This window comes from Haliotis rubra, unplaced genomic scaffold (assembly GCF_003918875.1).
Source record: "Haliotis rubra isolate DU_JTF1 unplaced genomic scaffold, ASM391887v1 Scf1050, whole genome shotgun sequence".
Taxonomy (NCBI): Eukaryota; Metazoa; Mollusca; class Gastropoda; order Lepetellida; family Haliotidae; genus Haliotis; species Haliotis rubra.
This window is the reverse complement of record NW_025764949.1, coordinates 93,860-109,877: the sequence shown is the minus strand read 5'-3', so window position 1 is coordinate 109,877 and position 16,018 is coordinate 93,860. Positions and strand designations below refer to the sequence as shown.

General features: G+C 39.3%; 1 protein-coding gene across 1 annotated transcript in view; it reads left to right on the top strand.

Moving 5' to 3' along the window:
- The window catches only part of LOC124276438 (cubilin-like), a 71,131-nt gene extending 61,547 nt beyond the window's left edge, over window positions 1–9,584 (top strand). Inside the window, 7 exon segments of the mRNA XM_046712094.1 lie at window positions 517–679; window positions 1,088–1,299; window positions 2,405–2,546; window positions 3,770–3,951; window positions 5,321–5,486; window positions 8,358–8,596; window positions 8,893–9,584. Of these exon segments, the coding sequence (XP_046568050.1) occupies window positions 517–679; window positions 1,088–1,299; window positions 2,405–2,546; window positions 3,770–3,951; window positions 5,321–5,486; window positions 8,358–8,596; window positions 8,893–8,997 (1,209 nt within the window). The 3' untranslated portion in view covers window positions 8,998–9,584.
- Window positions 9,585–16,018: the final 6,434 nt, after the last annotated feature.

Below are 16,018 nucleotides of genomic sequence, written 5' to 3'. Positions count from 1 at the left end.
AAAGGGGAAAGAAAGTTTTTAGCCTAATTCTGTTGTCTGATGTATTGGTCTGGTGGATCCATAGCCATATATTAAAAATAAGTTGTTTGAATAGAAAGGTGATAACTGATCAAGGTATTTTCTGTTCATCACACTTTATGCGGTAATAAGTCATTCATGTCCTGTTGTGAACTTCTAACAGATTTATGAGAAATGGGACAGTAATTCAGATATAATAGTTGATGAATAATGTACAGAGCTACGAATTATGATGATGTTGTTGTTTGTGGTGCTGGTGCTGGTGCTGGTGCTGACCATGACGATGATGACAATGATGATGATGATGATGACAGTGATGATGATGATGGTGGTGGTGGTTATGTAGTTGTTGTTGGTGATGATGGTGGTGATGATGATGACGATGAAGATGATGATGATGATGATGATGATGACAGTGATGATGATGATGGTGATGGTGGTGATGTAGTTGTTGTTGTTGGTGGTGATGATGATGATGATGATGATTCTTTCCACTAGGTATATGATGGCCTCAGCATGCAAGATACGCTGATAGGAACTTACTGTGGAAGCACTCCGCCTCCAATCATTAGAGGCCTGTCCAACGCCCTCTATGTTGTGTTCACTTCAGACAGTTCAGTAACAAGATCAGGTTTCACTGCCACCTACGGACAACAAGATGGTTAGCCTATGTTTCTTTCATACAAACCATCCACCTCTTCCCCACATAACCGTGAAGATCCGGGTGAGAATGGATTATCAGTAACCCATGCCAGTCGTAAGAGGCAACTAACGGGATCAGGTGGTCAAGCTCACTGACTTGGTTGACACATGCCATCATATCCCAAATGTGTAGATCAATGCTCATGATGTTGATCACTGGATTGTCTGGTCCAGACGTGATTATTTACAGACTGCCGCCATATAGCTGGAATATTGCTTAGCGTGTCTTTAAACAACAAACCATCCAAACAACCTTCCCCACCACCCTACCCTGACCTAAGGTCAGATTACAAAGAACTACTTTGGACAAAATTGTTTTTGTGGAGAGTCACACTCGGAATCATGATTGAAATTCCCTCTCTTGTAGCACTGTGTGGTGGTACCTTGACAGCTACCAACACGCCCCAGACTATCATGTCGCCCAACTATCCAAATGCTGCCGGCCAGGCAGTCCGATGCCGCTGGGTCATCGACTCCATGTCCAGATTCTCCCAAGTGCAACTTCAGCTCAATGCTCTCAGCCTAGTACAGGACTCAAGCTGTTCCCAAGAATATATTGAGTTCAGAGATGTCCCCTTGGTGAGAACAAATTATGCACTTCTTAAGGATACATATGAATAACGCCTTCTGCCTTCTGTCACTTTTGTTTGTAGATTCTTACACCATTATCAAGCTATTCATCAAATCCACCTTGAGAATTTAGGTTTAAGAATCTGTATCAAAATGATCCTTATGCAATACTCAGAAGTTGTTATCCGTAAAAGTATATGTTTCAGATTTACTCAACAACTTTTACCATTCCTATGAAACTATTATGCACCTCCTGTATATTTACAAACAGATTTCAGTAGCGTTTTGGTATAAATGCATGTTGTGGAAATCCACATTTTACAATATTATATTTTATTAATAAATAAGCCATCAACAATAATTTCACAAAGGTTTATGTAATCCTCAAGCAAGTGCTTGATAATGGTGTTAGTACCTACACCGAAACATCGCACCCATTGCAATGAAGAAGTTGTCTATCCATAGACTGACTGACTGACTGAGTTTGGTTTTACGCCGCTTTAAGCAATATTCCAGCAACATCACGGCGGGGGACACCAGAAATGGGCTTCACACATTGTACCCATGTAGGGATTCGAACCCGGGTCTTTGGCATGACGAGCCAACGCTTTAACCACTAGGCTACCCCACCGCCCCTGTCTATACATAGAACTTGGTTGTCCTAGCGGTTAAAGCGTTTCGCTTGTCACGCCCAAGGCCTGGGTTCAATTCCCTCCATGTGCACAATGTGTGAAGCCCAATTCTTGTGTGCCCTGCCATGAATTTGCTGGAATATTGCTAAAAGCAGAGTAAAACCCAACTCACTCACTCACTACATATATATAGAAATATGTAATGACATATACAATTCAAGAGAAGTTAAGGACCATCAAATTCTTTCATACTGCTAAACAGCCATAGTAATATGGAAAAAATCAGGTGATCCTTAACTTGTTTCGAGTGGTACATTTTATAGTTATTCAATGCAACAGATACTTGACTTTCACATTTTCTCTGTTTCTTCACATGAAATGGTGTCACCATTACCCAAAACACATTTATAAATAATACTTTTTACAAACTAACATGCATTTACTCATGGATATAAAGGTTCTTCTCTAAATCTGGTTTGTAGGCCCCAAGTGGTAGAAATCTTCATTATTGTGGATCAGCTGTCCCTGGGATATTTGACTCAGCTGGCCAGGTCATGCAGGTCAACTATGTTGTGCCTGATGGATCAAGCAGTGGTGGATTCAGTTTGACCTATCAGATTGCCTGTAAGTAGAGATTAATGAATACAGGGGAGATTGCCTGTAAGTAGAGATTAATGAATACAGGGGAGATTGCCTGTAAGTAGAGATTACCTGTCATTGTACAGAGGAGGTTGCCTGTGAGGAGCAATAAATGTGCAATTGAATATAGGAGACATTGCCTGTGAGCAGAAATATATGTGTTATTGAATACAGGGGAGATTGCCTGTAAGTAGAGATTAATGTATCATTGAATACAGGGGAGATTGCCTGTAAGTAGAGATTAATATGTTATTGAATACAGGGGAGATTGCCTGTAAGTAGAGATTAATGTGTCATTGAATACAGGGGAAATTGCCTGTAAGTAGAGATTAATGTGTCATTGTACAGAGGAGGTTGCATGTGAGGAGAAATAAATGTGTCATTGAATATAGGAGACATTGCCTGTGAGCAGAAATATATGTGTTATTGAATACAGGGGAGATTGCCTGTAAGTAGAGATTAATGTGTCATTGAATACAGGGGAGATTGCCTGTAAGTAGAGATTAATGTGTCTTTGAATACAGGGGAGATTGCCTGTAAGTAGAGATTAATGTGTTATTGAATACAGGGAATATTGGCTATAAGTAGAGATTAAGGTTTCATTGTACAGAGGAGGTGTCCTGTGAGAGAAATAAATGTGCCATTGCATACAGGGGAGATTGCCCTTGGTAAGTAAATGTGTTATTTAATACAGGGGAGATTGCTTGTGATGATAGATAACTGTGCTTTTGAAAACAGGGAAAATTGCCTGTGCCAGATATCAATGTGCTATTGAACACAGGGGAGATTGCCAGTGATTAGATCTGAATCTGTTATTGAACACATGGAGATTGCCAGTGATTAGATCTGAATATGTTATTGAACACAGTGGAGATTGCCAGTGATTAGATCTGAATATGTTATTGAACACATGGAGATTGCCAGTGATTAGATCTGAATATGTTATTGAACACAGGGGAGATTGCCAGTGATGAGATGGATATGTGTTATTGAATACAGAGATTGCTTGAGATAAGAAATACCCATATGATTGAATACAGTGGAAATTACTTATGAGGAGAAGTGTCATTACATTCAGGGAGATTGTCTGTGAGAAGAATTTATAGTTAGAACACTGTACACATGCAACATCAAACTCAACTCACTCACTCCTTCACTCACAATACCATCAATAATGAAACCATATCTGGATTATGTTTGCCTTGCAGCATGTGACAGGAACGTGACAGGGTCCAGTGGCCGTATCGTCAGCCCCGGGTGGCCAGGGAACTATCCTCGTAACGTCAACTGTGATATACAACTCACCACCCCACCAGGGACAACAATAGCTCTCTACTTCACATCCATGAACATCGAGTTCCACACAAGTTGTCGATTTGACTACCTGGAGGTAAATATAAGCAACAAATAATTTCCACATCCATGAGGAATCTCGGAGTGTCATGACTGAAATCAGTTGTACACTTTCAGCTTTACCATGTGCCTATGTCATAAATCAGTTTTAAATAGTGATGATATCAGGAGTGGGGGTGGGTGGGGAAAGAAATGAGCATATGCCAGCCCACGGCACCAGTGGCACTGGACATAAACACTTGTAAGGGACTGTTCATAATATATAGCTAAGGGGGGGTGATGATAATTTTTATGGAGAACAATTTACAATATGAATGATTTCTTTGAGAGGCATTTTAGAAGTTGTATAGATGAAGGAAAACCAAGTTCTATGGATATTGAACTTCTTTATTGCAATGAGTATGACGTTTCGGTGTAGGTACTGACACCGTTATCAAGCAAGTGATGTTTCGGTGTAGGTACTAACACCGTTATCAAGCAAGTGACTAACACCGTTTCGGTGTAGGTACTGACACACCGTTATCAAGCAAGTGATGTTTCGGTGTAGGTACTAACACCGTTATCAAGCAAGTGATGTTTCGGTGTAGGTACTAACACCGTTATCAAGCAAGTGTCGTTTCGGTGTAGGTACTAACACCGTTATCAAGCAAGTGATGTTTCGGTGTAGGTACTAACACCGTTATCAAGCAAGTGTCGTTTCGGTGTGGGTACTAACACCGTTATCAAGCAAGTGTCGTTTCGGTGTGGGTACTAACACCGTTATCAATCAAAGGTACTAAAATGCGTTATCGTTTCGTTTTGTGTGGGTACTAACACCGTTATCAAGCAAGTGTCGTTTCGGTGTGGGTACTAACACCGTTATCAAGCAAGTGATGTTTCGGTGTGGGTACTAACACCGTTATCAAGCAAGTGATGTTTCGGTGTAGGTACTAAAATCGTTATCAAGCAAGTGGCGTTTTGGTGTAGGTACTAACACCATTATCAAGCAAGTGATGATAACGTCACACTCATTGCAATAAAGAAGTTGACTATCCATAGAACTTGGTTTTCCTTCAATATGAATGACCCCCTAAAATTTATGTACAAAGTAAGTGACCCCCCTGCATGTCATGTATAAAGTCAATGACGACACCCCTAGTACATGTGTACAAAATTGATGACCTCCCAAGAAAAAAATTGGCGACCCCACTTAAAATCATCATCACACACACCCCATCCCCAGCCATAAATTATAAATGGTCCTAAAGGCTAGGCAATAGCTCACCTGAAAAAAACATTTGCATGAATGGTATCAAAACAGTAAATTCCCTCAGTCGTCATGTTAGAAATGAGTCAAATTTAGAAAATTGAATTCTTAATTACCCAGCTTGATAGTAATGTAGTGAAACTGCCATGTTTAACAACAGATCCACAACGGAACAAGTCTCAGTGACCCCCGAGTGTCCAAGCTGTGTGGCCAGGTCACCCCTGATCCCATCTTCATCAACGGAAACCAGGCATACATGAACTTCAAAACCGATTTCTCTGTCAACCATCCCGGATATGACATTTCATATACATCCACTACAGAAGGTAAGGGTCAGATACTCAGTACCCATACAGGGGTGCTGTTGTACAAAACAACCTTAGCGCTAAGACTACCTTAAGTCTATGTCAAGGTATGGGAGTTATGGTCACCTTATCGCTAAGACTATCTTAAGTCTATGTCAAGGTATGGGAGTTATGGTCACCTTAGCGCTAAGACTACCTTAAGTCTATGTCAAGGTATGGGTGTTATGGTCACCTTAGCACTAAGACTACCTTAAGTCTATGTCAAGGTATGGGAGTTATGGTCACCATAGCACTAAGACTACCTTAAGTCTATGTCAAGGTATGGGAGTTATGGTCACCTTAGCGCTAAGACTACCTTAAGTCTATGTCAAGGTATGGGAGTTATGGTCACCTTAGCACAAAGACTACCATAAGTCTATGTCAAGGTATGGGAGTTATGGTCACCTTTAGCTAAGACTACCTTAAGTCTATGTCAAGGTATGGGAGTTATGGTCACCTTAGCGCTAAGACTACCTTAAGTCTATGTCAAGGTATGGGTGTTATGGTCACCTTAGCTAAGACTACCTTAAGTCTATGTCAAGGTATGGGTGTTATGGTCACCTTAGCGCTAAGACTACCTTAAGTCTATGTCAAGGTATGGGTGTTATGGTCACCTTAGCGCTAAGACTACCTTAAGTCTATGTCAAGGTATGGGTGTTATGGTCACCTTAGCGCTAAGACTACCTTAAGTCTATGTCAAGGTATGGGAGTTATGGTCACCTTAGCGCTAAGACTACCTTAAGTCTATGTCAAGGTATGGGTGTTATGGTCACCTTAGCGCTAAGACTACCTTAAGTCTATGTTAAGGTATGGGAGTTATGGTCACCTTAGCACTAAGACTACCTTAAGTCTATGTCAAGGTATGGGAGTTATGGTCACCTTAGCGCTAAGACTACCTTAAGTCTATGTCAAGGTATGGGAGTTATGGTCACCTTAGCACTAAGACTACCATAAGTCTATGTTAAGGTATGGGAGTTACGGTCACCTTAGCGCTAAGACTACCTTAAGTCTATGTTAAGGTATGGGTGTTATGGTCACCTTATCGCTAAGACTACCTTAAGTCTTTGTCAAGGTATGGGAGTTAAAAGCCACCTTAGTGCTGAAAGATTGATTTGTATAATGGCACCCAGGGGCCCGTTTCACAAAGCGATCGTAGTGTTACGACTGTTGTAAGTCTATGTTAAAGTATGGAAGTTACGATCACCTTAATGCTACGATCACTTTGTGAAACGGGGCCCTGGGCCCTTTCCACAAAGGCGACCTTAGCACTAAGGTGAACGTAACTGCAATACCTGAAAATGGACTTAAGACAGTTGTAGCACTATGGTTGCCATTTTATTTTCAATCCACAGTTTATGAAGTTCATGAAATGAAGCAGTAAACTGGATGTTTCCTGGACACTGATGCATTATTGGTGATGCTTTTGAAAATCTAAGAATAACCCTAAATATCAAAAACATGTATGGTACCAAACACTCAATTAGCTGCAAGCTGCTCTGACTTTTTGTGATGTGAGGTACTAGAATGTTAACGGGATCGGGTGATCAGGCTTGCTGACTTGGTTGACACATGTCATTGTATCCCAGTTGCGTAGATCGATGCTCATGATGTGATGATCACTGGATTGTGTTGTCCAGACTCAATTATTTATGGACCACCACATATAGCTGGAATATTGCTGAGTGCTGCGTTAAACAACCAACGTTAACAGTCACACCATCTCATCATCCTAAGTATTGTTTGTTTGTTCTTACTTTTTTCATAATATGGGGTGCACTGCAATATTCCAGCTTTATGACAACAGTCGGTAAATAGTGGAGTCTGGACCAGACAGTCCAGTGACTGACATCATGAACACTGATCTTGGCAATTAGGATACATTCACATGTGTCAGCCAAGTCTGTGAGTCTGACCAGCCAAGCATGGATTGCTCAAGAGCAATTCTCACCCATATGTTCATCCCGAGTACCAACTGCTGGGCGAAAATGGCATACTTGCTGAAGCAAACACCAAAGTGGCATGTAACTCTGAATGGGACAGGACTGAAGTCCTAGAAAACCTTAGGATCCAAAGGGGTGGTGGGGTAGCCTAGTGGTTAAAGTGTTTGCTCGTCACGCCGAAGATCTGGGTTCAATTCCCTCAAAGCAGTACAATAACATTACAGGAACTATTTATGCTTCTACACAAACTTTGGGTGGTAGGGTAGCCTAGTGGTTAAAGTGCTCGCTCGTCATGCCAAAGGCCCAGGTTCGATTCTCCACATGGGATGGGTACAATGTGTGAAGCCCATTTCTGGTGTCCCATGTGGTGATATTGATGGAATATTGCTAAAAGTGGCATAAAACTCACTGACTGACTCAGGAGGCAAACTGCAGAACATGTTGACCTATCTACTCTCCAATGCTGCTAAATTTTGTCTTCTTTGTAACCTGTGTGCCATACACTGGATCATGAGATACCTCAGCACATGAGACCCCTTAACTTAGGAGTGAGTGAGTGAGTATGGTTTTACGCCGCTTTTTAGCAATATTCCAGCAATATCATGGCGGGGGACACCAGAAATGGGCTTCACACGTTGTACCAATGTGGGGAATCCAACCCGGGTCTTCGGCCGTGACGAACAAACGCTTTAACCACTAGGCTACCCCACCGCCCCCTTAACTTAGGAAGCATTTCCTTCAAAATATTGTTTTGTACAGTGTAGTTAACAAAATATCCCATAGGAATCTTACAATAAAATATATATAATTGTATCCTTGATTTCCTTTGGACTCTGTCGTGAGATGGTAGTCCAATTTTGTTTGTTAATACTGAAACTGCAAACAATGATATTTTCTCTTGATGTGTCTACAGGTTTGGGATGTGGAGGCAACTTGACTGGAATCAATGGCAGTCTCACCAGTCCACAATTCCCTGGCAACTTCTCCGACGTTCAGACTTGTCGCTGGCTTATACGAGTTCCTGCAAGGCGAACTCTAACCTTAACCTTTGCGACCTTGAGTGTCCAAGGAGAAGCCCGCTGTACAGACAATTATGTAGCTGTGTATGATGGTGATAGTGATGGAAATCAAATCTTTGGCAGATACTGCAATGTAAGTAACCGAACATTAATAATCAGCTTAATCCATCAGAGGTGGTAATTGTAATTTGATACCTCTGCTATCAACCAATCAGCATTAAGTATTTTTTTAAACTCATAGTAGATGGTTTATCTTTTTATTCAAAGCGACTACATTTTTCAGCTGTTGCCATTACAGATGGCAATTGTGATTTGAAACCTCTGTTATTAACCAATCAGAATTAAGTATTATTTTTTACCAAGGTTTATCTTTTCATCATGTTAATATATAATCCTTGAATCTGAACAACATATGTTTCTTTCCTGCAGACTGTCCCGGCAACTCTTACAGCTTCTGGAACAACAGCCTACGTCAAATATGTGTCGACAGGAAGTGCACCTGCACCTGCATTCCGACTCCTGTTCAACAGTTAAATACCAACCAGATTTGATTATTTATTCTTCCAAACTCAGAATATTTTGGACTTTATTATGTATATACATGTCCTTTTTGTGACAATTACAAAATTATAAACAAGTGATGTTTGGTATTGTGATTCAGTCATGTCTGGTAGATCACCGTAGGGCAAATAAATCAACTTCGTATGATCAATTCGTTAAGTGATGTTTGTATGTCCAGTTGTAATATATATATATATATATAGATATAGATTTATAGTCATGTTCATAGGTATACTAACAAAAACAAGTTTGACAATCACTTTTGGATCTATTTTCAATTTAACTGTCCAGTCTCACTGAGAAAAATCTTGCGTAAGGGTTATCGACATCTTCAAGTTATTCAGTCATGTAACTGTTTCATATTTTTTCCAATATCTTCTTTTGAGATGAATATTTTTGTAAAACTTTTGCTTAAAATTGTGTATATATAGTATGTTTGTGGTTGGAATTGTATTTTATCATATATTTTCAGGGATGTGTTTCAAATAATTCTATGTTTTTATTTTCCACATATCATTGTAAGTATCACCTGTGTAAAATCAATAAACGAGGAGCTCCTATGACTTGTGTTATGCAGCTGAAATAGATTGATGATAATCTTGGATTGCAGGTTACTGCAGAGAAACAAAGCTTTACCTTCGAGGCTGTAACCAATTTGACTGAGTGAATATTGTTTTACGCTAAAGCAGTGATGAGAGATGAATGTGTTATTGAATACAGGGGAGATTGGTTGTGATGAGAGATGAATGTGTTATTGAATACAGGGGAGATTGGTTGTGATGAGAGATGAATGTGTTATTGAATACAGGGGAGATTGGCTGTGATGAGACATGGATGTGTTATTGAATACAGGCAAAACTGGCTGTGATGAGAGATGAATGTGTTATTGAATACAGGGGAGATTGGCTGTGATGAGAGATGAATGTGTTATTGAATACAGGGAAGATTAGCTGTGATGAGAGATGAATGTGTCATTGAATACAGGGGAGATAGCTTGTGATGAGAGATGAATGTGTTATTGAATACAGGGGAGATTGGCTGTGATGAGAGATGAATGTGTTATTGAATACAGGGGAGATTGGTTGTGATGAGAGATGAATGTGTTATTGAATATAGGGGAGGTTGCTTGTGATGAGAGATGAATGTGTTATTGAATATAGGGGAGATTGCTTGTGATGAGAGATGAATGTGTTATTGAATTCAGGGGAGATTGGTTGTGATGAGAGATGAATGTGTTATTGAATATAGGGGAGGTTGGTTGTGATGAGAGATGAATGTGTTATTGAATATAGGGGAGGTTGCTTGTGATGAGAGATGAATGTGTTATTGAATATAGGGGAGGTTGCTTGTGATGAGAGATGAATGTGTTATTGTTATTGAATATAGGAGAGATTGCTTGTGATGAGATGAGATGAGATGAATGTGTTATTGAATATAGGGGAGATTGCTTGTGATGAGAGATGAATGTGTTATTGAATATAGGGGAGATTGCTTGTGATGAGAGATGAATGTGTTATTGAATATAGGGGAGTGATGAGAGATGAATGTGTTATTGAATATAGGGAGGATTTTGTGATGAGAGATGAATGTGTTATTGAATATAGGGGAGATTGGTTGTGATGAGAGATGAATGTGTTATTGAATATAGGGGAGGTTGGTTGTGATGAGAGATGAATGTGTTATTGAATACAGGGGAGACTGCTTGTGATGATTGTAACTGCTGTACTCCACGTTTGTAGCGAACAGGTTTAAAACAAACTGACATCAAAACTATCTCTGGGATGCCCAAGTGTCACATATCAGCCTATCAAAACATCTTTGGCCACTGTTTAAAGACCTGCGAATACTGAGTTAGAATTGGTCTTCAGCAATTGACGCATGACTAACAGGATTGGGTTATCAGGCTTGCTGACTTGGTTGACATGTCATTGATGTTCATACTGCTCATCACTAGATTGTCTGGTCCAGACTCGATTATAGGTGAGGTGAAATTGGGTTTAACGTCGCACTGGAGAATATTTCGCTCATATGACGACGTGCATGCGTGTGTATTTGTAGGTGCAGCTGCTTGTACTAGCCCAGACTGAAGCTGGTTTTATAGTGCTAGCCCACTGAGATACCATGCCGCAGTAAAGCATGAATACCCCACTCAGACACATTATACTGACTCGAGCCGACCAGTCCTTGTTGTACCCATTAATGCCGAGCGCCAGGCAGGGACCAACAAGTACCATATTTTAACGTCTCTTTGGTATGACGCGGTCGGGGATCAAACCGGCGACCTTCCGCTCTCCGGGCGGACGCTCAAACCACTACACCACGGAGGCGGTCCGACTCGATTATATACAGATTGCTGCCACATACCTGGAGTATTGTCGAGTGTAGCATTAAACAACAAACAAACAAAACACACTGTTTAAAGCAGCAATTAAGAATTGTAGGCAAGCGTTTAATTGGACACCTCTTCCTTAATTAACTTGCATCTTGTGTATACCGAAACACACAACAACCATAAAGCAAATTGAACCTATTCAGTCTCAGGGGGAGGTGAAATGGGGCTTGTATGTGACTGGGAGTGCCATAAGTCTCATACCAGGATTCAAAGTCAGACACCTTGTCCACATGATTGAAGAGTTTAACCGCAAATTGACAAGGTAAGGATGTCATCAGTGGGATGACACCAAGTCCTTCAGCATCATAGTGAGTGAGTTTAGTTATACGCCGGACTCAGCAATATTCCAGCAATATGGCGGTGGTCACTAACTTTCAGGATCAAGAAGGTCATTGCACTTACATGGCGTTACTCATGCAGGTGTATGCTTGCCGACTTGTACTAGTCCAGAAATGTGCCACTGAGAAACCATGCAGCCATTAAACAAAGATACAAACTCAGACACATGAACAAGAAATACATTCTTGGTGTGACAAATGCAGGAGAAGGAACCACCTTCAGGTCTCTGGGCACACACTCTATAAACTATATGTAACCAGGAAGAGTGAATGTTGATTATCAAAGTTACATTCCTGCTGTAACCTGTTGAGTTCAGGACGTAACAGAGTCTCAGATCCATAAACAGCGGGTTCAGATTTGGTCTTCAGCAACCCATGTTCATAATAGGCATATTCTGATTGTTAGATCGATGCTCATGCTGTTGATCACTGGATTGTCTGGTCCGGACTCAATTATTTACAGACCACCGCCATATAGCTGGAATATTGCTGAGAATTAGAGTATTAAAAGGTTTTATAGTTCTGCACTGGAAAGGAGCCCTACCACCAATTTCAGTCAAAGTAAAAATTGTTGCTATGGAAATGCAAACATTATTATATTCAGAAATCCCAAACTATCAAAAGTCACCAGTTCACCACCAGACCTATCTATGTGCCAAATTTAGTGAAAAAACATTGAACGGTTTTAATGTTCTCCGGAGGAAAAGACCACCACAAATTTCAGTTGGAAGTCAAACTTGTTGCCATGGAAACACAAAAACTATTTTATTCAGGAATCCAAAACTACCAAAAGGCACCAGTTCACCACCAGACCTATCTATGTGGCAAGTTTCGTGGAGAAATATTGAACAGTTTTTATGTTCTGCTCCGGAAAAGACTAATTTGCACGAACGCACTGAGTCCATTTTAAACGTGTTGCAGGGGATAATAAAGTATTACTCTAATACTTCAGTACAAATACAGGAGAATTTATCGAATATTAGAAGAGCCAGTGGGTATGGTTTAATGCCGCTTTTAGCAACATTCCAGCAATATCATGGCATGAGACACCAGAAATAGGCTTCACGCATTGTACACGTGGGGAATCAAACCCAGGTCTTCGGCATGATGAGCAAACGCTTTAACCACTAGGCTAGCCCACCGTCCCGACAAATACAGGAAATATCTGAACATAAATTCAGACTTTTACTACATCTTTAAGACATTTTAAACTGTTGACCACAAGTCAGCCAGTATTCACATATCACACAATGATCACAGTTACAACCTTGCCTCTTTATTGATACTTCTGTTAACAACCTTTAGACAGGAACAATGCTGCACATGTATGTACTGTACAACCAACAACAACTGCAGCCATTAATAAGTGAGTCCTTTACCCTGTGCGGTACTAGACCACCTATGCACACCAGCCCAGAACAAGCATTTATACAACAGATTTCAACAAGGGAGACAACTGAGAAACTAATGTATACATAAAAATATCTTTGTATATCACATTGAGTCATGGAAACATACACAACTGGTCACAAAATGTGACCAATCGCAGGACATCAGTGATCATGTGACAAATAAAATATCTTATATATCATGTACATGTATATATTGATTTATATGAGTTGCTGTTTTGACTAAGGCTATTGTAGGCATACAAATATGAGAATATTTTCAAGACATTTACCAGTGTAAAATATATTGAACTTTAAGATATAACTGTTCAGGCTTAGAAAACAAGAGACTTATACTGTGAAGGCTTTAAGAATTTTCAAGCAGGAAGTAAATTTGCATACAGGGATATTTTATTAAATTGATCTTAAATGTCATGATCTTCGAAATAGATATTCAAAAAACAAATAACCAAGCTATCACATAAAAGATAGCATACAAAACGAAACAATATAAATACAACATTAGCTCAGACAAAATAGACATGAAACAAGCCACCAATAAATAGGAATATTGACGTACATATACATACAAATATATAACATACAAAAATATACAACTATATAACACTTTAACAAGCAGACTGCTGCCACACTGGCCTTTTAGATCTTTAGCTCATTAAAAAAAATGTTAAAAAATTTCCGAGGCCAATCTGCATTTCACACTTCACTGTTGCACTTTTGATTTTTAGTCATCCTTTATTGTGTTGTACAGTCCTCCAGGACTTGGTGGGTATTTATTCATGTTTCATAAATTTCAAATAAACAGAATATGCATATGAAAGTAAATAAAACTAATAAACAAACAAAAAGTTGAAAAAGATATCAAAGTAAAGTGGTACAAAAAGGGCCCATTTTGGCTCAGTATTCTTTCGAATTTTGGGGATTTATTTTTCGGGGGAAACAACTGAAACAATTAAACTAGCATGACTTTCCCTCTCACAAAACAATATTATTTTCTAAAATGTCTTTTGAACATTAACCATATTCAAACAGATTTTTAACATATATAATTACTGTATCAAAACTACAACTAATCCATAAATTCTGTCATATCACAACCAGTTCTAAAGAATACTATGAACACTGTATAAAACCTAAGACACTCTTCATGTTCACTAAGGATGCATTCAACAAAGAATACAAAACTAATAAAGTACAATGTTTCTTTTATGAATCTTTGTTGCATTCACGAGGGAGATGGTTTTCTTGTGCTTTTATCACTTTCAAGATAAGGCTCTGACTTACCCGATGTAATAAATCTGCATTCTATTAGCATTATCCAGGAACTATTCATGAAAATGGCACCAACATATTAAATCAGGGTCCAGATCCACAAAGCATTCGTAATGTTACGACCTGTCGTAACTCTATAGTTTATCATAGGCTTACGAATGTCATAGTACTACAAACATTCTGTGGATTGGGACCCAGCTCTCTTATTACTACCTAATCAAGGGAGGTAAGAAAGACAACTCTTTGCTACATTCATTCAAAGACTGGCCTGACTGAGTTTGGTTTTACGCCGCTTTTAGCAATATTCCAGCAACAGCACGGCTGGGGACACCAGAAATGGGCTTCACACATTCTACCCATGTGGGGATTCGAACCCAGGTCTTCGGCGTGACGAGCCAACGCTTTAACCACTAGGCTACCCCACCGCCCCTTATTCAAAGAAACGTCACAAGGAGCATGGTTTGTTCATTGGGTTGGGTAAATAATCAATCCAGGTCTCGCAGTTATCATGAGTGACTTGTGCCAAACTGAGACACTGTGACCATGTTGGTAGTTTAATAATTAATTGTTCAGTTGACATCAATAGGTAAAATGCTGGCAAAGACAGTTTTGAAGCACTTTATAAAATTTGCTGAGACTGCCACTATGGTATTAATGTGGTCCCTTTTGGATAAGAGTGAATGAGCTGGATATTTTAACCATTCATCATTCCATTTGTATCATTGCATGTGAGCTGAAGTGAACGAGTAAGTTGGTTTTACACCACTTTTTAGCAATATTCTCGCAATATCACAGCAATATCTAATTTTCGTACAACTTACACCAGCACAATGGATAGCAGACAATAGCAGTCACAGTAACATGATCAACTATAGTTCTCTGACAACAAATAATAAACATAGGGTGTCCTTTGACTTCTTTTGACATCATTACAGCAGAGTTATTTTCTGTCATTAAAGGCCAGACCAATTTTATTTCTTGTTTTACAGATTTTTTCCCTCAGAAAACCTAAAGGCATGAGGGAAAAAATAAATAAAAATAAAATCACCAGTCAAAGTAATATTCCTTCTAAATACTCAAAGTATGTGGGGCAAAAAACAATCTAAAAACTAAATTTCTTGTATGTTTACATTTTGGGCCAATAAAAACATTAGGATTCTATTTTTTTGAGCGGGGAAAATTAATTTATATTTTTTCTTGAAAAATACGACAGGCGGATCCGTGAAACAAGAATTAAATTGGTCTGGCCTAAATATAAAATTGTAAGACCATTGGATACATCCACTTGTTTATAACAACTGTAAATGTAACAATGCTAAACAGCTAACTATATATGTTTAAACTCAAAGTTGTGCATTTGAAAAAAGCACATTAATATTTCCACACAAATAATGCCATGTGAAAAAAATGTTTGTTAGTCTGAAATACCTCAGGCTGCATCAGTACTTGTCAATTTTGCATCAAAACATCAGACGACAAGACAATAGATTTGCAATGAAAAATTAATGAAAAAAATTGACACTGAGGGTTCCTGGGACTCAGCAGCATAGCACATGGGATGCAAATAAAATATTACAAAAATA